The 21,595-nt window shown below is 48.1% G+C and overlaps 1 protein-coding gene across 2 annotated transcripts in view; it reads left to right on the forward strand.

The window, feature by feature from the left end:
* Positions 1–21,595, forward strand: part of BRD4 (bromodomain containing 4) — a 72,160-nt gene that overhangs the window by 22,010 nt on the left and 28,555 nt on the right. For both annotated transcript variants that reach the window (XM_070462682.1, XM_070462686.1), the window contains exons 3-4: positions 17,565–17,883; positions 21,409–21,546. In XM_070462682.1, coding sequence (XP_070318783.1) covers positions 17,565–17,883; positions 21,409–21,546 — 457 coding nt within the window. The remainder of the gene's footprint in view (positions 1–17,564; positions 17,884–21,408; positions 21,547–21,595) is intronic.

Here is a 21,595-nt window from a genome sequence, read left to right on the forward strand (position 1 = left end):
CACAAAACAGCCTCTGGGAAGGAGCTGAGTTTATAACTAAAACTTGTGCTCTAGTCCCCTCCCTCTAGTTAAGGGAAACATGGGGGCCCTGCAGGATCATAGCCCAGGCTCTGGAATCTTTGAAATTTATTTTCTTTGGGGTTTTTTGCCTTGATCTAAAACTCTCCTTCAGTGTCTTGATGCTTTAAAAGCCTTTGTGTATCTCACATTTAACATGTTCTGGCTTATTTTCCATTTCCTCCCCTTTCACATCCTTTATTCAACTCTTGTAGGACAAAATTCTATGGTTTGGGTCACCCTACTCTTGCCCCAGGTTGCTAACCACCTCATTGAAAATCCCAGGAGCAGCTGTGATGCTGAGACCACGTGACGCACACCTACTGCCTCTACCCTGTTTCTGTGGTGTTGCCACTCAGGAGGCTGCTGACTCCAGCGACTGTCTGCCTCCCTGGCAGGGATTTCAGTTTGGGCCCCTCCTCTCTGGGCACCGTGTCCTGAATGGCCTCACTCAGCCTGGCTGCTCGGCTCTGCTGTGCTCTGCTCCTGCACCCAGATACAAGTTTGTCTTGTGATGGCTCATCAGTTAATTCTGGTCTTCCTTTGAGCCTCAACAACTGGGATTTGTCCCCTTAAACTGTCTCTGGGTCTGGCTGCGTCCTCCGCACGCACCACCCCGCCCCACCTGGGTCTCGCTTTGTTCCTGCAGTAGCCTCCATGGTAAGTGTGCTCTGCAGCCCCTCAGTAGTGCTCCCAGATTGTGGGGTGGCTTCAGCCAGTACTGGGGCTAGCTGTCCTCATGAGAGAAGGGCGCAGTTACCTTTCACTTCCCCACAGTGCTTCTGTTCACTTTGAGGAAAAAGCGTCAACTGTGGCTAATCTCCCTTGGTGCACTTGTAATGCCGGTCAGAATCTTGGGCCAGTAGTCATGCCAACATTGTTTTCATTGTCCTTGTTTTTACACGGACTTTCTCTTCATGGCAGCTGGTGCTTGTTTTTAAGTTAATGACTTTTTCTTTTATTTTTGAAATTTTTTGTAGCTTCAAAAAGTAGATTCACCAATTGATATTTTGCCACATTTGTTTGATTTTTTGTTGCACAGGCTTCCCCTCACCCCAGTCCTTTCCAAGTAGGTTGCAGTTGTGCTGTTTTACCTCATGTACTTCAGCAAGCATCTCTTTCACAATAAGGGTGTTTTCATGAAAGCAGGGACTCCCAGCAGATATTTGTGTACCCATGTTAATAGCAGTATTGGTCATAATAGCCAAAAGATAGAAGCAACCCAAGTTTCCAAGGAGGGATGAATAAACAGATACGGTCTATCCACATGATGGGATATTATTCAGCCATAAAAGGAAGGAAATTCTGATACATGCTACACATGTATGAACCTTGAGGACATTATGTTAAGAAAAAGAAGCCAGTTACAAAAGGACAAATCCTTTGTGATTCCACTTACATTAGGTTGGTTTCATAGAGACAGAAAGTAACATGGTGATTACTAGGAGCTGGAGGGTGGAGGAAATGGAGAGTTAGTGTTTAATGGGTGTGGAGTTTGAGTTGTGCAAGATGAAAAAAGTTCTGGAGCTGGACAGTGGTGACAGCTGGCCAACTGCATGATCGCGCTTAGTGCCCTTAACTGTACACTCGTGTGCATGATCAGACACTTCAGTCATATCCAACTGTTTGCCACAGTTGTAGCCTGCCAGGCTCCTCTGTCCGTGGGATTCTCCAGGCAAGAATCCTGAAGTAGGTTGCCATACCTGCCACCACAGAATCTTCCCAGCCCAGGGATTGAACCAGTGTCTCCTCTGTCTCCCACGTTGCAGGTGAACTTCTTACCCACTGAGCCACCTTGCAAATGGTTAAAATGGTAAATTTCATGTTATGTGTATTTTGCCACAATAAAAGGATAAATAATATAAAAGGCTATTGAGGTTTTTATTTATTTTTTTAAATAAGGGCATTGTCCTATTAAACCACAGTAAACATTACGGAAAATCAACAATAATTGCATTCCATATTAAGAATTCCCATGTTGTCTCCAAAAATGTCTGTTTCCCATTCAAATAGGTTGACACATCACATGTGATATGTTAGCATATTCTTTTAAATAGATATATTTAAATTTATAAAAAGCAAGTTGATACAAAGTGCAGGTGGATCTGTGGGTAATGAAGGTGATGGGTTTGAATTGACTAGGGTCAGACCAACCCTAAATGTGTAGTGATCTGGGTCCCTTTGGCCCCAGAGCTGAGTTTCTAACCTGAATGCCCCACTCTGCCTAGCTTCTACAAGAGGAACCTTCTACATCTTTACAGTCAAGGTCAGTACTAATCTCATTGGGATTTTAGGCATCATCAAAATGTACTGCGACTGAGGAACTGAATTTTAAGTTTTAAATTTTTAATGAATTCTAATTAAAAATTTAGAACCACCATTTAGTTTTGGAGAGCTTTTTAAGTATGTTTGGAACAGCTTGGGCACGTGCATCTTATTTTTTTCTTTTTTTGGCCATGCATCATGGTATGCAAGATCTTAGTTCACCGACCAGGGATCAAACCTGTACCCTGTGCAGTGGAAGGTTGGAGCCCTAACCACTGGACCTCCAGGGAAGTCCGTGAATCGACTTTAAAGGTCAAACTTCATAAAATGTACACACAGATCATATATTTTGCATGAAAATTTAACTCCTGAATTGAGATGTGCTGAAGGTGTGGAGTACACACCAATTTAAGACATTTAGTATGAAAAAATGTAAAGTGTCTCAGTTTCTTACATGGTTACACATTGAAATGGAATTTTGAGTATGTTGGATTCCACGAAAATACTGTTACCTTCACCTTTTTACATTAATCTGGCTACAAGAAAACGAAGGTGCTTGAATGGTCACATTTATTTCTGTCAGACACATGTAGATAGGATGTAGGAGTGAAGAATCTCTTCCTCTGTGCGGCAGCCTGCACTGCCATCTTCTCCCAGGTCCTTCTCTGACTTCTGAAGACTCCTGAAAACTTTTGGGCCCTGCTGTTCTTTGGTGAATTCTCAACTGGATTCTCTCTCTCATTTCTGTCCTTCTGTCCTAAATAAGGCCTGGGAGCACCTAAGTCCTGGGTACACCTCTTGAAGCCTTTGCTTCTCCACTGAGTGTTAGACTGGCGGAGGGAAGGGTCCCAGCCACATCTCATCTGGGTAAGGCTTGTGGGGGATGGGACTTACATGGCGACCCATCTGTGTTCCTGGTTAAATGGGAGGAGAACATGTCTTTGCTCCTCTTCTGTCTGGCCCTTTGCCCCCGGGTCCCAAGCTGCACTGGTGTGGGAGTCGTTGGTGGGAAGGCGCTGAGACCCCAGAGAGGACAATGGGATCAGTGGCCCTGTTCAGCTTTGCTCTCTCCTGGGTGAGACATGCCTGGCATGAAGGCTAGAAGAACTCAGAATCCGAGAGTTGTGTGGAGAGCTGGGGAAGGACCACAGGCCTTAGTCTGCCCAGCATGTGGGTCTCCAGCTTTCCCCATGCACTGGGAAAACCAGTTACTAAATCCAGTGAATGCAGGTGGCATTCTCATTCAGAGGCATGTGTGTGCACACGTTTTAAATTCAGTCATTCTGTGCCCTGGACCTTGGTTTGAAGCTTCATGTGGGGTGTATGTTAGTTCCGCATCCTTAAGTATTTTTCCTGATGTTAATAGAAAAGTGGCAGAGAGTTCCAGGAAATGCCGTGGGTTCATTGGGGGTGTGGTTCATTGGGGCAGGGGTTTTGGCTTCTGATGGGCTGAGAGCTCCTCGCCAGTGAGCAGCCCTTACTTTCCTAAGTGGACACTGGGGACAAGATAGACCTGACCATGTCTGCCAGGGAGTAAACTTGGACTGTGCAACAGGATCTGAGCCTGTGAGATTCTGCTGCAGCTGAGGTCCCCCAGGGCAGAGCACTGCCTGTGGCAAGGCCCCCTGCCCAGAGCACAGTGGCTGAAGAGATCATATGTGATTTGTGAGGTCTGACCTTTTCTCTCCAGCACCTGACCTGTATCCACTTTCCTGTCTTTGTCAGAGTTGGGGCACTTGACTTCTGTGAATCAGTTACTTTGGTGGAAGTTAGGCGGACTTAATGACAAACAAAAACATCAGTCTTTACAAGGAAACTGATCCCTGTCACTTTTTTTTTTTTGCTTCCCTCGCTGTTCTCATCTAAAACAGTGTTCAGTTTTGTCCGTGATTGGCTTCTTTGCACTCCAAAAGTTACTGAGATCTAGAGGAGGTTGGTTAAATCCACACATCCTTCTCAAGCCGACATGGTGAGGTTGTGAGGGCAGAAGTCAACACTGGATGTTTGCTGAGGGTAGAGACCTCCTTGCAATGCATGGAGGTGGCTTGCCCTTGCCTGAGAGAAGCACCTGTCTGGAAATCAGTGCATTATGGAGGCCAGGGCCCCTCGGCCTATTTCCCCCGGGGCAGCTTGACTCTCAGAGCACCAGCCTTAGCTGTACCCTTGGCAGTGGATGTCTAGTTCAGACACTCAGTTCTCGCTGTTATTTGAGTTCTATACCTGATGAAAGGTGAGGGGAACAGGTCATCCTAGCTGCATCCTCCTCTTGAGAGTGCCTGATGATGACAGATAATTCCTTTTTCTGATTTTTCTTTTAAAGTTCAGCTTCACAGTGAAGGTCAGAGGGTAGTATCATTAAAGAAGAGGTCACCCATAAGCATCAGCTCTTCATCAAGGTAACTAGACTCTCCTTCGCTAAAGCCGGAGTCAGTATGTGCCCTTGTCCTTGATAGATGCATGTGTTCCTGCCTCCTTGGTGCTCATGGCTGAAGATGTTGGGGTCGTGGTGTCTTGGGAAGCTCTTGTGTTAGCCCTCTTCCTGAGCCCCATTTGTCCCCAGTAAGTGTAGTTTTAAAAAACACTTATTTAGCAGCACTCAGGATCTCTAGTTGCAGCATGTGAACTCTTAGTTGTGGCATGTGGGATCTAGCTCCTTGACTAGGGATCAAAGCTGGGCCCTCTGTGTTGGGAGCACTGTCTTGACCACCAGGGAAGTCCCAGTTAAGGTAGTTTTGAGTCTCCCTCTCAGCTTCCATTCTGCTGCTTTGGAGAGAAGCTCAGCCATGATACGCTTTTGTGGGGTATCTCCCACCTTGTTAGCTTGGCCTTCTCATGGAGGCTGCTTTTCATTTCAGGGAATGACATTGTGGGAAAGTTGGTTGGGATGTTGCTGTTTCCACTTAAACAAAGCAGACCTGTGTGCCCGTGAGCTGGCATATTCTGGAACATTTCAGCCACAGACAGTAGATTGCCTCTCCCCCGGTGCTTCCTGTTGCCTGTTGCAGATTGTTCATCATCTGTACTTCATTTACCTTCCTCTTGGCCTCCCAAGTTCCCAAACAGCTCGACTTTGACCACTAGCTTGAAGGTTAACACTAACGTGTTTTCCTGGTGTTTGGTGTGCTAGAAACACCACAGTTGTCTTGCTTGTACTAGTTTTAGTTGTAAATTTTGTTCATGAGCATCATGAACTTGGTTTTTATCCTTTTGTTGGAAATGGGAGGGTTTATAGAGAGTCAGTGTGACAGTTCCAGAGAACCAGTGTAGCATCACCCTCAGAAGCTTTATGGGTCTACATGCAGGTCTCCCATGACACTACTGTCAGCCTCATTTGGCTAATGCTAGTTTCTCACTCTTCAGGCATTTTCTTCGTTTCAGTACTTTCTCTGTGTTGCAAAATGAACGCCATCTCTCGTTCTTGCTGCCTTGCAGATTATTCAATTCTGCATTGTTCCCTATGTTTCCTTCCTACTGGGAAACTCTCATCTAGGCAGAGGAAGTGCCTGGCCTCTCTGCCTGCCATGGCTTTGCGATCTGCATGTCTCTAGCCATATTGGAGTCTACCTCTCAAAGTGAGCAGAAATTTTCTGCGCGAAATGGCAGTCTGTTCTGTTGGCACTATGTGTTGTAGTGTGGGTTAATCTTAGTGTTACACACCTCAGAACAGCTCTTTTGGAAAACAAAATCACTGAAAATAAAAGGTTTAAAAGTAAAGGAAGATGGTAGGAGAGTAAAGGCAGAATAGTAGGAGTAATAACTTTAAAAGAGGCAACCAGAAGAAAGTATCACTCTTACCTTACCTACGAAGGGCACAAAGTTAGACCTAGATCCGTGGAAATGGAGAGTTTGAATTAATGGCAGATTGTGTTTCTGTCAGTCTTCCAGCCTCTAATTTGGAGACTTGGGCAGGTCAAGGCTGCTTTGAGAAGCAGTGCCTGGAGGCCAGCTCACCAGGTAAAGAGGCAGACAGATCAAAAGACCACCTCAGCAGAGGTCAGTGAGGACTTGGGGAGGGGGGGCATATTATTGGTTGGTTTTTAAATGAAAGTAGGTATAGTCGTCCACAGAGCTGCCCCCATGTCCCACTTCCATTTTATGGTTTCATGTACACACCCAGTTGTCTGTCTTTACCTAATTTTATCTGTAACTGTGTATTCTGCTTTTCTAACATAGCACTCTTGTCACTTACAGTTCCTTCATTTTGGCACAAAGTCTAGAAATCTATGAAACAGGGGTTGCAAGCTAAGGCCTGCCGACTAGTCTGAATTTTACTGACACAGCCACAGTTCCTTGTCCCAGGATTTGTCAGCAGGCTGCTTTCATGATACAGCAACAGCAGAATGAAGTGTTACAAAGACTGTTTATCCTGCATAGCTGACTGTATTTACTCTCTGGGAAAAATTAGCCTCCCCCTACCGATGTATATTTTAGTAGTTTTAGTCTTGTCCACATCAAAGTTTTGTTTTCTTTTTAACTGCATGTCCATCTCAGTAACACTTTAAATTCACAAATCATCTGTCCATATATAACCATCAACCCCATGATGTAAGCCATATGTAACAATGGAACCTTTTATTTTACCTCCAGCTGCTGGCAGCTTTCATAGGGAAAAGATGGTACACATTTTTCACTGCCCCTAATGTAATGTGCCTGCTGATTGGTTTCTAAAGCAGAGCGAGTGGATTTCTGATTGGCGGAGTTGTGGCCTGCCCAGCCTTCTGGGTCCTGGTCTTCCGGCTGCAGGGTCCTCATGGGCCTGGTTCCCTCCAGTGGGGGACAGAGAGCATGAGTGTGTCTGTGCACGCTTAGCAGCAAGGCTGACTCATTTCCACCTGGAGCTGCCTGGCTCAAGGCAGCTGCCAGCTTGATTCTGAGGTGATGGGGCCCTGCTTGGCAAGTCAGGGTGTCAGGGCATGTACAAGCTGCAAGGAGGAGGATTAAGGCTTCTGAGAGCTTCCTCAGTGCACAGCCACTGGCCAGCCTCCAGACACCTCAGTCTGGCTGATGACATGATTGTTGTTCTCACCAGCCATCTGAGCTGGTCAGACGGAAAAGTAATCCTGTTTGTGCTCCCCCACCAACACAGATCGCACAGTGAAACAGGGGCCTTCACTGTGAACGGGAAGGAGCTTCTCTTCAGTAACCAGAAGGAACATGCTTTCTGATATTAGTGTTCCATCATCATTGTAACTAACATTTCCACAAAGATGCTCCTAGGACAGGATACGATTTGCTGCACATTAACTAGTAATGAGACAGTGCTGAGTTTTTTTTTTCCTTCCAGAATCAAGGACCCCTATCACCATCTGTGTCTCCTCCTTTTTATAGGAGAGCCTCGTAGTGGTGAGGAGGCATCTCCTTTGCCTGAAGGGTGAATGCTACTGTCAAGTTATACTTTCAAGACACACTGGGGTCATCTGGCATTGGCCAGCTTTTTTCTTGGCATGAAACCAGTTAAAGCCACAGCCCCTCAGGCCCTTTACTGCCTGGGAAGCATAAATAATTTGGTCTTCGCTCCCCTTGACCCCACTCCCCATGGCATCAGCAGGGGAGGGTTCTGCTGATTTCACCTATGATGTTGGCCAAGTCACAGATGCCCAGGTGCTGTGAGAGTTATCTTGACTTTGTTTGCAGGGGTGAAATTCTTTGGAAGCTAACCTCATTTACTTGGGGGTCATGTGACATTCAGCTGCTTCTGCAGAGAGGGCAAGTCTGTTGATTAAAATACATGCCAAGGGTGTCCCTGGTGTCTCAGTGCTAAAGAATTCACCTTCCAGTGCAAGAGACACAGGTTCAATCGCTGATCTGGGAAGATGCCGCATGCTGCAGAGCAGCTAACCCAGGAGCTGCAGCGAGCAGCCGCTGCAGTGAGACGCCTGCACAGTACAGCCAGAGAGCCCCTGCTTGCCTCAACTAGAGTAAACCCATCAGCAGTGAAGGACCAACACAGGTCAAATACATTTTTTAAGAAATACATGCCAGGACATGGAAGTGGGGTGCCCTCAGCCAAAGCACACTCTTTGGGCCCAGCAATTGACTGGGCCTTTGCCCCTGGGCTTCGTGAACTGAAGCAGCTATGAAACAGAGCACGCAAGAGACACAGCCCTGGGTGACGACCTGCTGACCAGACCACCACCCATTATGCTGCTTTGTTGCCAGGATGATGAAGGTGGTAATGCCACCACCTCCCTTGTATGTTTGCCTTGAGGATTAAGTAAGTGTTAGTATAGGGCATCAGCCCAGGAAGCAGCAGTTATCTACTGACAAGCTTTTCTAGGTCCTAGCACAGATGTTGAGTATCGTCAATGTATCTCACAGGAGAGTTCGTGAGGCTTCCCGATTAACCTGCACTGCTTCTGCCTTCTCTTGCATCTTACTGCCTATGTGCTGTGTCACTTTAGTTCAGAGGCAAGTGAATGGATGAGAAGCAGTCAAGGTGGGGTCACTGGGCTTGTGGGCTGTCTGGGAGGCCAGGAGTTAAGGTGGAACTGCAAGTACAAAGTGTAACTGTCAGCCTGTCTCCAGAGGCAGAGCTGGGACTGAATCTCCAGGAATCACGTCTTTCTCTTGTTCTCTCTTGCTTACTTTCAGAAGCCTAAACCCAAGCCTCTCCCATGTCTGTCTCGCCTCCTAATCTCCAGGACAGAAAATATTTCTGTTGAAATTTGAAAAACATTACAGTTGTATTGTCTGTTAAACACTGTCCTTAGATGAATTGGAATGATAACAAGCAATATCCTTCACAGCAGGAGTGATTAATCAGGGGACTATAAACATAGGAAAATAATCGGCATTTTGGACTTCTCTGGTGGTTTGCTGGTTAAGAATACAGCTGCCAATGTGTAGGGGACAAGGGTTCAGCCACTGGTCCAGGAGGATTCCACGTGCTGCCGGACAGCTGAGCCTGTGTGCCCTCGAGCCTGTGCTCCACCGTGAGAGTAGCCACTGCAGCGCAGAGCCTGCACACCAGAGCTAGAGAGCAGCCCCCTCGCGCCACAGAGTGAGCCTGCGAGCAGCAGTGGGGACCAGCGCAGACGGAGATGATGGGCTTGGCATTTTAACTTCATTAGTCACCCCAGAGGTTCCCAGACTTCAGTTCACAGCAGTAGTAGCATATCAGTTTTTTTTATCATGATACTAGGCCGCAGGGAATACCTAACAAGTTTGTTTATTGGATAGTTAGGTACAAACAACAAAGTAAGTACTAACATCCCAACAACAGTTTACAACTGTTTGAAGAAAACACATGAATTGCAAGGGAAAAATATATTCTTGCATTACTACAGCCGGTTGCTTATGGAATGTGTGTGCCTCTTGGCTACAGCACAACTCCTGAAACCTTAGAACTGGAACCTTAAGGCATCTGTCACCCACATTTTCTATCCCATGTTGAGTTTTACATGGTACAGTCCTCCCTTGGTATCTGTTGAGGATTTCGTTTTAGGACACATGGACACACAAACACACCCACTGTCAGGCGCCCAAATCCAGAGGTGCTCGAGTCTCTTATATTGCAGCAACGTGGATAGACCTAGAGATTATCCTGCTGAGTGAAGTAAGTCAGAAAAAAAATGAATATCATATGATCATTGCATATATCATTTCACTTGTATGTACAATCCAGAAAAATTGATACAAGTGAACTTAGTTATAAAACAGAAATAGAAACATCGTTGTAGAAAACACATTTAAGGTTACCAGTGGGGGGAGGGGGGGTCCATGGGAAGATTGGGAGTGACACACACTGTCTGTATCAGATAGAGAACTTTTAAGGACCCACCGTGTAATGCACAGAGCTCTGCTCTACTCCAATGACCTTCACCGGAGACGAGCCTAAAGACGGGTCAGGGACTTCCCTGGTGGGCCAGCAGCTTGGGCTCTGCACTGTCGTTGCAGGGAGCTCAGGTTTGTTCCCTAGTCAGGGGACTAGATCCCACATGCCTCAGCTGGGAGTTTGCATGTTGCAGCTAAATATCCCACATGCTTCAGTGAAGATTGAGGATCTGTGTTCTGCAACTAAGACCCATCAGAGCCAATAAATCAGTATTCAGAAAGAGTTGGTATATGTATAAATGGAACTGATTCACTTTGTTGTACAACAGAAATTAACATTGTAAATCAACTAGCCTCCAATAAAGAAACAAATTTTGATGCCATAGTGTTTTCATATAACCAACTGTGTGTCCCCTGTCCTCTCCTATACTTTAAATCACCTCTAGGTTATTTATAACTAATGCAATGTAAACATTATGAAAATAATTTTAGACAGTGTAAATTCTGTGTTGCCAGTGCATAGCAATTCAAATTTTGCTTTTTAGAACTTTCTAGAATATCCCCTCCCCACATATTGTTGATCTGCTGTGGTGGAATCTGCAGATAAGAAGGACCAGCTGCATTTGCTTTTTATGACAATAACTGCTGAATGCAGGCTTTGGAACATGGGACATTGTTGAATATAGTAGGGTATAACATCAATTACCTTGCGCTGATAGTTCCCACTGTGACACTCAACAGTCAGTCTTTGAACCAGGATACTGACCATCCAAGTTTTCTTCATCTTTTTCTTATTTCTCTAAACTGGGAACATGCTGTAAGATGCCTGTTGGCAGTAGGTCCAGAATTGGACACCCTGTGGGGTCTTTCAGTCTTCTTTGGGTTGAAAACAATAGGTGAAATCCTTTTCCTGTCCCTTGACCTTCCCCTGTCTCAGCCCTGTCCCCGGTGGCTCCTGCATCTCAGCCACAGCTCAGTGTGAAAACAGGGAACTGCATTTTTGAATCTTTCAGATGTAAAACTTCAGTTGAATTAGTTGAAGACGATTTATACTTTGTCATGTGAATTTAATTAATTCCTCCATATCTGCAGATTTATAAGTGACTTTTCAGCCTCCTCTCTCTAAAGAGAGCTCTGGTGCAGAGCTGTTCATTTCCTGTAGGACTCAAGAGCAGAGAGCCACCCTGTGTTCACACAGGGTTTTACCCTGTCCCCAAGCATCCCATCTTCTGCATCTGTAAACAGCATGCTGCTGTGTGCAGGTATAGTTGAGGATGAAACTGTATTCCAGGCAGGAATGAGATTCTTTATAGTTTTTACCTCCTGGTGTCCCTAGAATCAGACCTCAGTGCCTCTTCCGCCCCCCACCCCCCACCCTGTACTCCTTTCACCGTCTTCCCTGCCCCACAGTCAGGGACTCATGGAGGACACGCAGCCAGCAGGGTCACATGCTCCTGTCTGTCCTCTCAGCTCTGCACATGCACTGGTGTGTCTCCTGCCTCCAGGCCTGTGCCTGTGTCACTGCATCAGTGGTACCTTCCCCTGTCCATCGCAAGCCTTGTCTCTCTCCACCTTACCCACCATTGGAGTGCCCATCCCCTCTGTCAGTGATCACAGCAACCCTGCCATTCTTTTTCACAGTACTCACCCAAGTGTTGCTTAATCACTCAGAGGACATCATGTGGACTACAGAGTCCCTAAGCATGGCTTGTAGCTCAGATGGGATGCATTGGCTGAGCAAGTGAGACTATAGGAGTCACGTTTTCCATGTGAGAATGCAAGCTGGTTTCCTTTCCAGAGTTGTGAAATTGAGCTAGAAGCCCCAGAGTGACCGTTGTGTGTGGTCAGTGTAGGGTGACTTCAGTACTTGAGTCATTGAGTAACCACCTGCTGTGTGCTAGGAGGACAAGAGTGAAGTCAAGATGGCCGTCGGGCTCCCAGCTGCGTATGTGGGGGAGGCGACCATCAAAACCACCAGACACATCAGGAAAGCACCAGATACAGCAAATGAAAGGCGTGAAGGTGACAAGAGAAGGGGCCCATCGTGGCCCCCATGTTGTTTGGCGTGTTGATACTAGGCGCTGGGACAGTGCAGGCTAGGGGCAACTGCCGTGGGACCCATTTACTTGAGGTGGCAACCCAATTGGATCTGTACCTTAAAAAAGTCATCCTGGCTCTCACACAGTGCTGCTCACCAGTGCCTCTCTTGGCCCATAACAGATTAGAGATCCTTGTTGGTTTCCCTGGTGGTCTTGCCGCAGTATGAATCAATGGCTTCTGAAAGTTTCTTGAGTTTACTTGCCTAGTTCTTAGAGGCTCGAAAGGATGTTTTAGCTTCTGTCACAGACATACTGGTTTAAAATAGAGATGAAGCAAAGTTAAGGGTCAGATTTTCTGTAGAAAAAATATTCATTCTTTGAGCAGAAAATTTAACTTCCTTGGCTCAAGGGCCCATATGGGCCTCGCTTGAAGGTGAAGGAAAATGGTTATGTCCAGAGCCCACTATCCTTTGGCTTTGCTGACAGTCCACTTGAAAAGAGAGAAGGCACAGCCCAGCCCTGAAGCTTTAGAAGTCATTTACTTTGACTCCTTCTTGCATTGGGGACACTGCTTGAAGGTTTCCAGAATGTCATTACTTAATGGAAACTATGGGGTTGTCTCCTCCTGGTGGGATGTGGTTGGCTCCACCCCCTGGCGGCCTGCGTTCTTGTAGCTGAGTGCCACTGCCCTAGAGCCCGGCTGTCTCCTTCGGGGTGGGGTGGCTCCTGTCCCTTCCCTGCCGGAACTCACCTGGCACAGGCTTGGCTGTGTCATTTACGAGCTTCTTTCTGGGAGAGAGCTAAGAGGAGAAACCAGACTGCACGTCAGTCTTTATCCTCACTTAATTCCCCCCTTCATGATGGGGCCACAGTTAACATTCATCCCCTGTGCTCCTCTGGACATATTGGTCCTGCTGCATAGAAACCGTCCCCCAGCCAACTCCACGTGTTCTTTTTTTTTTTTTTTTAATTTATTCTCCAGGTGTTCTTAAACCCCTCTGACATGTTTCCATCTCTGTGTGCTGCCCCTCTGTCCGTGCTTGTGTCCCACACTTAGCATATCCTGTGTCTCTCTGTACCGTGCTTGTGGCCACCAGACGAAAGGCTCCTGGCCAGCTGGTGTGTTGCCTGTGTCATTTGTCCTTCTGTCTTCCCCGTGTTGGCCCAAAACTCCAGTTTCTATTGCTGCCCAATAAATGGTTACTTCAATTCACTTACTTGTGGAGGGCTTCGAGGGATCACTGCATAGTCTCTGCCGTCTTGAGGATGCCTCTCCATCCTCACTCCCTCTTCCAGCAGTTTCCTGCAAATTTTCCTAGCCTACTGGCTTCCCTGGGCTTCCCTAGTAGCTCAGCTGGTAAAGAATCCACCTGCAACGCAGGAGACCCCCAGTTCAGTTCCTGGGTCGGGAAGATCCGCTGGAGAAGGGAGAGGGTCCCCACTCCAGTGCTCTCGGGCTTCCCTGCTGGCTCAGCCGGTAGAGAACCCACCTGCAGTGCCAGAGACCTGAGTCTGATCCCTGGGTTGGGAAGAGCCCCTGGAGAAGGGAACATCTACCCACTCCAGTATTCTGGCCTGGAGAACTCCATGGACTGTATAGTCCATGGGGTCGCAAAGAGTCGGACACGACTGGGCGGCTTTGACCTTCACTGGCTTCCCCACCTGGAACCTGAAGCAGGTCTTGCCTGGCTCCCTCTGAATGGGACCACAGGGCAAGGCCAAGTTGCCCTCACAACTCCCACTTTATTTTTCTCATGTCCTATCTTGATACTTGTATCCTTTACTATGTTGTTGTTTTCTAATTAGTTTACTGTTTTGTTTCTAGTACCTTTATTTTGAAAGAAAACTAAATCAGAAGTCACATATGGATAAACAGTAACATTAGAAACCATGAGAACAAAACAATGTTGTTAAATTTCATCCAGAAAATAGTATTATTGTCTGCTGACACCTCTAAGTACAACCTTTAACACTGGTACAAACAGGGGCTTTCCTTAGCAATGCTGGGGTGAGAATAATAAGAAATGAAGAGGGGAATTAGATGGCAGCTGCGTAAAGGCAGTCTGCACTCCCCTGCTGCCTTCAGGGACACAGTTCTGTGAACTCCTGGCTGAACTTTGCCATGTCATATTACTTTGCGGGTGGCTGTAAGACCCAGCTTCTGTGAGATTGAAGTCCCACTCTTTTATCAACTAAACCTCAGAACTAGAGAAATGTCTTCTCTCGTCCTTGTCACTCACTTCAGGAGTGAAGGCATGCATTTTGTGTGCGAGGTTCCACACACAGCCAAACGCAGCTTCCAGGGTGCCGCCACCCTCTCTCACACCCTTCGGCTGCCCTCCACACTGTGCTTCACCTGAGGTCAGCAGTGACGTGCTCTCAGCCAGATTCCTCCCTTCCTCCTGCAAGACACTCAGTGTTGAGTGATTCAGCCTAACCCCTTGTCCTCTCTTCCCCTCTGTTCTCTGAGCACTCTTGCCGATGAGTACACACCTCATCCCACCCAGCTTTTGGATGCTTCCCCTCCCTGAATCAGTCTGTGGCCTCCTTCCTCCTTTCACTGGGGTGTGTTTACTCAACTCAGGGCTCCAGGGTCCACCCCCTCCTCTCCAGGCTCCCAGCCTGCTGTGCTTTATGTACCCCGCTCACATTAGGAGCACCTCAATCCCCACTGTCCCACCACAGCTTACTGCATGACGCATTTTCAGGACCACAGGGCCCTTAGTTCTGGCCATACTTGTACCAGAAGTACCCTTGGTGGAGAAAGGAAAAGTGCCTTGTACCCTCAGAGCCTGAAGCAGACCTGTCCTGTCCCGTAGTTGTGCTCCTGAGAGCTTGTGCTATTGCACTGTTCACTGGCCTGCCATCAGATTGAGTTCCTTTGGGAAGTGCCGCTTCGTGGCCCAGCTCCTAGCACATGGCTATCACGGCTTGGAGGGTGCTTCCCACAGGCTGCTGGCCCATCAGTTTCCCTCACACTTTTATGCCGGACACTTCTCTGGTTTTAACTCTGGGTGTCCCTTCTCCATCTCCAGCACTGTGTGTGCAGGAGAGACACCAGGAATCAGTTTTGCACCTGCAAAACCCCTTTTCCTGTAAGCGTTGTTAGAACTGGGTTGATATTCTCCTTGTATAAAACTTAGAGGTTGCCATAGGCGCTGTCCCTTCCCTCTTGGGTCTTGGGAGTTACCTGGAGGGCATAAACCTTAAAGTCTTACTAGCCTATTGGAAGCAGTTGGACATTATTGAATAGTTTCATGACCACCTCTAGACACCTAACTGGCACTGCTGTAACACAGCCTTCCTCTAGCATTGACAGTATTGACCTTTCTTGTGAGCTAAATGATTAATGACTTATTTAGGGTGGTGGATTTTTTTGTTTGTTTGTTTTGAGTGATTGGTATTCCATCTCAGAACAGGCAAATGGTGCTCTTAAGTTTTATATCTATATGGTGAAAGGGGGTAGAGAACAATTCTTCCTTTCAAAGCAAACAAGGATTCAGATCGCTAGGATCCAGTCTGCCATGGGATGGCCATGGGCTCCCCACGTCGTTTCCTACCCTCACATCAGCCTTTTCTTTGGAGCAGCGCTCTCTTCTTGGGTTCTCTAGCCACTTGATAGCTAGGCCTGTAGTCAGCCAGAGCACCCTGGAAGGAAAGCGGTCTCCCTGTCGGCTTTGTCAGGCCTCAGACCAAGAGGTTCAGCTCTCCACCACCTGCCGTGGCAGATTTCACTACTGAGTTGCTTTTATGTAGCGAGTTCTTACCTTGTGCATTTAAAATTCAGTAATTTGCCAGTCCTTCCTTGGAAGGACTGATGCTGAAGCTAAAGCTGCAATACTTTGGCCACCTGATGTGAAAAGCTGACTCATTGGAAAATACCTTCATGCTGGGAAAGATTGAAGGCAAAATGAGAAGGGGGCAGCAGAGGATGAGATAGTTAGGTAGCATCACCGACTTGGTGAACTTGAATTTGAGCAACTTCTGGGAGATAGTGAAGGACAGAGGAGCCTGGCTTGCTGTAGTCTGTGGGGTCTCAAAGAGTCAGACATGACTTAGCAACAGAACAACAACAGTAACGTTTTGCCAGAACTGCATTTGTGGAAACCATTGTGAAAGCCTTGTTTTAAATTACACTTGGACTGAACCAGAATGCCTAGTATGTGCTGAGTGTCTTCCAGAAAGAAAGCTGGGACAGAGCCAGCCAGCTTGCCCCATTTTTTCTTGTCCCCTCTGCCTATCAGAGTCCTCCTATAGTCCCTCTTTCCTTAAGCCTTTGCCTGAGTTTCTCAGCTATGGAGGTTTTCTTGCCCTCACCAAACTGCTGGGTTTATTACTGGAATTTCTCATTACATGCAGGCAGCTCCTGCCTCACTTTCTGATTGTTCCTTCTTGGCAGTAGTAAAGTGTCAGAAAAGTAGTGCACAGAGAATGCAAATGATCAGTATGCTTTTAAACAGATGTTTCTTCTCACTAAAAGAGTGAAGAGTAAGGGGTGGGTTAGTGTGTTTTCTGAGGGGCAGTTTGGTATTAGGAACATGAACCCACTGCCCTGTGGTTGTCCTGTTACTATAACTGGACAGATGCACAAAGTCACCATTGCAGGGATGCCCATAGTATGACTTGAAGCAGGGGTTGTCGAGGGCAGTTCATGGACACAGTGCTAATAAGGCATTGTTTGGGGGGAGGGGGGGTCACATGTGCTGTCCCCCACCCCAAGCCCCCAAAGAATCACAGGAAGTGCCCCTCTATCCCTTTATAAACAAACTTTGAAAAGCTGGTTAATAAAACAGTAGGTCAAGTATGGATGCATTTTTATGTTACCAGCAGTTACTATGTGGTATTCTTTAATCTGCAAGCATACATTATTTAAGTTACCAAGAAAATATTTTTCGTAAGTGTGAGCGCTTAGCAGAGGATTGCATGGGCTAAAAAGGAACAGGCAGTCTGGCCTTCCTGCTTGGCCCCCAGTCACCAAGTGGAATTACTGATGTGGCTAGATGTTTCATGAGCTGCAAATACAAACAAGAATTTTAATGAAGAGATAATTTGAGGCTTGCAAATCATCCTCTCTCACACACAGTGTCCACTGAAAACTCAAGAGGTGAAAACTTGGTTTGTTGTTTATTGTATCCACCCTCCCGTGAACTCCGTAGCTCCCCCAGCCCCTTTCAGCACCTGGCTGACTCTAGACTCCATGGCCTGGCCCGCACAGTTGGTTCCTGGTCTCTCTTCCCTACTGGATGATGAATCTTTGAGGGGAGCAGACAGTGGGGCCTTTTCAGTCAGTGCCTGGAGTCTCTCTCCAGCCAACCCAGTCGGTCTTCATCAAAGGGGCTCCACCTTTGGAGGCCACAGCCCAGGGGGCTGTGTCACTGTGAATGGCTCCCCTATGCTCCCTCGTCTGTGACAGTGGCTTTTCCTTTGTAGATTGCCCGGTGAAGAATGTGATGGGATCAGTAGCATGTCTGCGGAGAGCGGCCCTGGGACGAGATTGAGAAATCTGCCAGTAATGGGGGATGGACTAGAGACTACCCAGATGTCTACAACGCAGGCCCAGGCCCAACCCCAGCAAGCCAACACAGCCAGCACCAACCCCCCTCCCCCGGAGACTTCCAACCCCAACAAGCCCAAGAGGCAGACCAACCAACTGCAATATCTGCTCAAAGTGGTGCTCAAGACACTATGGAAACACCAGTTTGCGTGGCCTTTCCAGCAGCCTGTGGATGCCGTCAAGCTAAACCTCCCTGTGAGTAACCTGGGCAGGGTCCAGGGCTCCTGTCCTCCAGGTCTCCTCCCATGTTGCTCCTGTGAGGGTGGATTGATGGGAGGGGGGAGTCAAACTCCAGTATGCTTGAGTGAGTGGTTTTAGCAGTCCTGATGAATGGAAGTGGGGAAAGAGGAGAGGTGCTGACTGGATTAAATAGTAACTGACTTCTTTGATATTATGATTCTGGGACATATTGTGTGACGAGGTAGGAATAGAAGTGGAGGGGTGCTTGCAGCTTGCCCTTGCTTCAGGGGAGCTAAAGTGGGGTCACTTGGTGGTCCAGGCCCTCACTCCTCAGACTTGGTTGGCCAGACTGACCCAGTAGGTTCAGCAGACATGGTTGGTCAAATTCTGAGAGGTATTGGCAGGCTGCAGTACCTGTTCTGCTACTGGCATCCTCGTTGTCACTCGGAGCATGGGGTGGGGAAAGGTAGCAAAATGGAGCCAGGTACACGGAGGTGGCCTGGATTGGAGGGGGGGTTGTGTTGTGGCCATGCTACACCTGCTGTTGTTCTTTTAAAAGTGCGCCTGTTCCTCTCCTTTTTCCTTTGTGAGCTTTCTCTTTGCCCACATTCCTAGCAAATATCTCTGGAAACTCACCCTCTGCCTTTAACTGAACCTTGGGGAGGAAACAGGATAAACGTGTTAATTTTTTCTGTCTTCAAAGCATCAAGGACTAATTGTCTTTAAATTGTCTTCCGCTCTTCGCCAAATCCCACACACACCTGGGCAAGGTAGTTGCAATTAGATGATTGTTGCAGCTGACCCAGATGTTAGTCTGCGAGTCAGAGCTGCACTACTGTGGACCCCAGCCTCTGCCCAGCACCTGGTTTCAAGGAAGAGGGACCCATCAGTGCCACCTTCCTTGCTTGACCGTTGCTGTGTCTCTGACAGCTGTCTAGTACCGTCTGTCCATTGAACACCCATCGTATGCACTCAGGAGGAGGGTCAGGTGGGGCGCTGCAGGCCTGGGTCATGAACTGGCGGAGCAAAGCGAGTGGGAACAAAAGAAGAGTCCTCATGGAATCTGGGCTCCAAAGGTCAATCTCCTCATTGAGCACAACCAGGAGTAGAGGCCGTGAGCCCCATCACTGAAAGGAGGCTCTTGGGAGAGCTTGTGGTACTAGCTTCTAGCTAGACTGAGGGCTGGGGTGTGCAGGATCCACAGGTGAGGTGACCTTCCTAGAGCACATGCAAAGAGTGGGGAGAGAAGGCGCTGCGGTTGGAGTCCAAGGGGGCCGACGGCTTTTATAGCACTGGAGGGAGCAGGAGGCTAGGAGGATCACCGGCAGAGAGCAGCCCCCCCAAGTATCCACATCAGAGACTACGGGAAGGTCAGAGAGCTGAGGGTTCCACCCTGACCCTCCATTGGCCTTTAGGAGGGCATTGGTGACCTTAGGAAGATGTGGCGCAGTAGAAACCAGATTTGCACTGGTGTGAATAGGAAGGTGAGGATGTGAAGCCTCCGTTTCAAGAAATTTGACTTTGAAGGGAAAGCGTGGCACGGCCAGGTGGAGGAGGGAGGGTTTGGTTTGTTCAGGTAAATGCAGAGGGAGCAGAGGCACAGAAAGCTAAGAGGGTGAAGACTGAGGAGAAAGGGCGTCAGTGGACCAGAGATGCGGAGAAGGCAGCATGCCTGCCAGTGGGACAGACAAGGGTGTGTGTGGGCTGTCAGGCTAAGGGGTTGGGAGTTTGAGGTCATTCTCTGAAGTGGAAGCCAGGCGCCCCTGGGGTCCCAGTGTGACTTGGTGTCACCCTCAGCAGCTCCAGTGGAGGAAGAGGAGGCTGGGGGGTGGTGGCACTGATCTGGTGTCTTCACAGAGGTGGCTGAGCTAGGGGCTAACCCAGAGGGCTGGGGCAGGGCTCTTTGCCTGGGGACAGTGTCATACTGAAGCCCAGTTTTCCAGGGACAGCCCCCTCCCCAGGAAATGGGAATAGGGCAATCCCAGACAAGAGTTTGTTCTTTTTCTGTTTTCTGATCCCTTCCAGATCTTTCCAAGTCTCGTCCTCTGGTCCCCTCAGGACTTAGCAGAATGCCTGTTTCTGTCCCTGGGCACACAGGTGCAGATGGTCGTCTTGCCCCTTACGCCCCTGCCTCCCTTTCAGCACCCCCGCGCTCACCCTTGCCTGTTGGCAGCTCTCCTCCTCCTCCCTCTCTGTCCTCAGCGTCTGTCCTGTTGGGCCTCACAGTGCTTTCCACACACCAGGGCCCGCTTCAAGCACCTGGCACCAGTCTCAAGTGGTGACACTGCGGTCCTTGGCCATGGAATAGATTCTGAATTTCCCCCAGGGCATTTATATTTGGACTTGGTTCTCTCAGGAAAGGTGGTCAGAGCAAATACAGTGTAGAAAATCTCTTTCAGTCCCTTGAGGCTTACTTGCCAGGGTACCTAGGCCTGGGGCAGGGGTGTGAGCTGTGTCAGCTCTCAGGTGTATGCCAGCGACTTCTGTTCCTTTCTCGGGGGCGTCAGAGCAACTCAGAACCTCACACCCTTCACTCACTTTTTCAGCACTGCCCGCCTCTGTTCCTGGGCAGGACCTCTGTGCTTGCCAAAGCACGGACTTGCCCCGCTGCCATCAGGCTGCCCCAGGACGTGACACGGTTCTGATACTTCACCTGGGCCTGATTGTGGGGGCCTCAGAGAGAGTGGCCCTCGGTGGGGCTGGCTGGCTGTGTACAACTGCGCCTTCTCGCCTGCCCCTCTGTGGCCCTTCCTCCTGGAACCCAGGCACTGTCTGATCTGTCCCCAAATCCTCCTGTGTTTGGTTTTTAAAAGGAGCATTTGCTTTTAAGATAGGTTTCGATTTGGGGAAAGGGATGATGGTAGAAGAGAGTTTGATTGGAAGGGCTCTCGCCACATCTGCACCTGCTGTCTGACGTCTTCTGTTCAGCACTTGTACAGTAAGATCCAGAGGTTTGAGGAGTGGGTCTGCTGGAATTTTGAGTTTTGGTTTTTTGTTTTTTTTAAAACTAAGAATTGTGAGGACTCCATTTGATTCCTCATCTGGCACTTAACCTGGTTTGTTGTTGAACTGTATGTATCCAGATACTAGTGGATCCTCAGTGATAGACTGTATGTAGATGAAAGGAATGGAAGTGAAATGAACTGAAAATAGAGGCTTTTGCTTCATGGTACTTCAGTGTGACAGGAAGCAAGGGGTCCAGTTTGTTTTGGTGGGCTGGAAAGTATTTTAGGATGTGGATAATTTCACATGGTAGGGAGAAGGTAGAAACTACCATGGGTTATTTTACCAGATGATAACCACTTTTTTAAAGGTTGAGCAACTTTCCCTGTTACTTATTCTGAATTGCCACTCAGCTTTTAGCAACTCTTCTGTGAACCACTTTATCTTGGAGTCCACCCATGAGATGGCTCACTGAGGCGGTGGAAGAGCTTAGGTCTGCGTGTCTGTGGTGAGACGTGGGGTGAGAGCCACACCCCACTGGTGAGTGCTGCCTGGTTGCGGAGGTGACGTTGACCTTTCGCTCTCTCTGCTCTCCAGGATTACTATAAGATCATTAAAACACCTATGGATATGGGAACAATAAAGAAGCGCTTGGAAAACAACTATTACTGGAATGCTCAGGAATGTATCCAGGACTTCAACACTATGTTTACAAATTGTTACATCTACAACAAGGTGAGATTTGGGGGCCGGTGGAGAAGCAGAAGGCAGAGGAGGTGTGGTG

This window comes from Odocoileus virginianus, chromosome 3 (assembly GCF_023699985.2).
Source record: "Odocoileus virginianus isolate 20LAN1187 ecotype Illinois chromosome 3, Ovbor_1.2, whole genome shotgun sequence".
In the NCBI taxonomy this organism is placed as follows: Eukaryota; Metazoa; Chordata; class Mammalia; order Artiodactyla; family Cervidae; genus Odocoileus; species Odocoileus virginianus.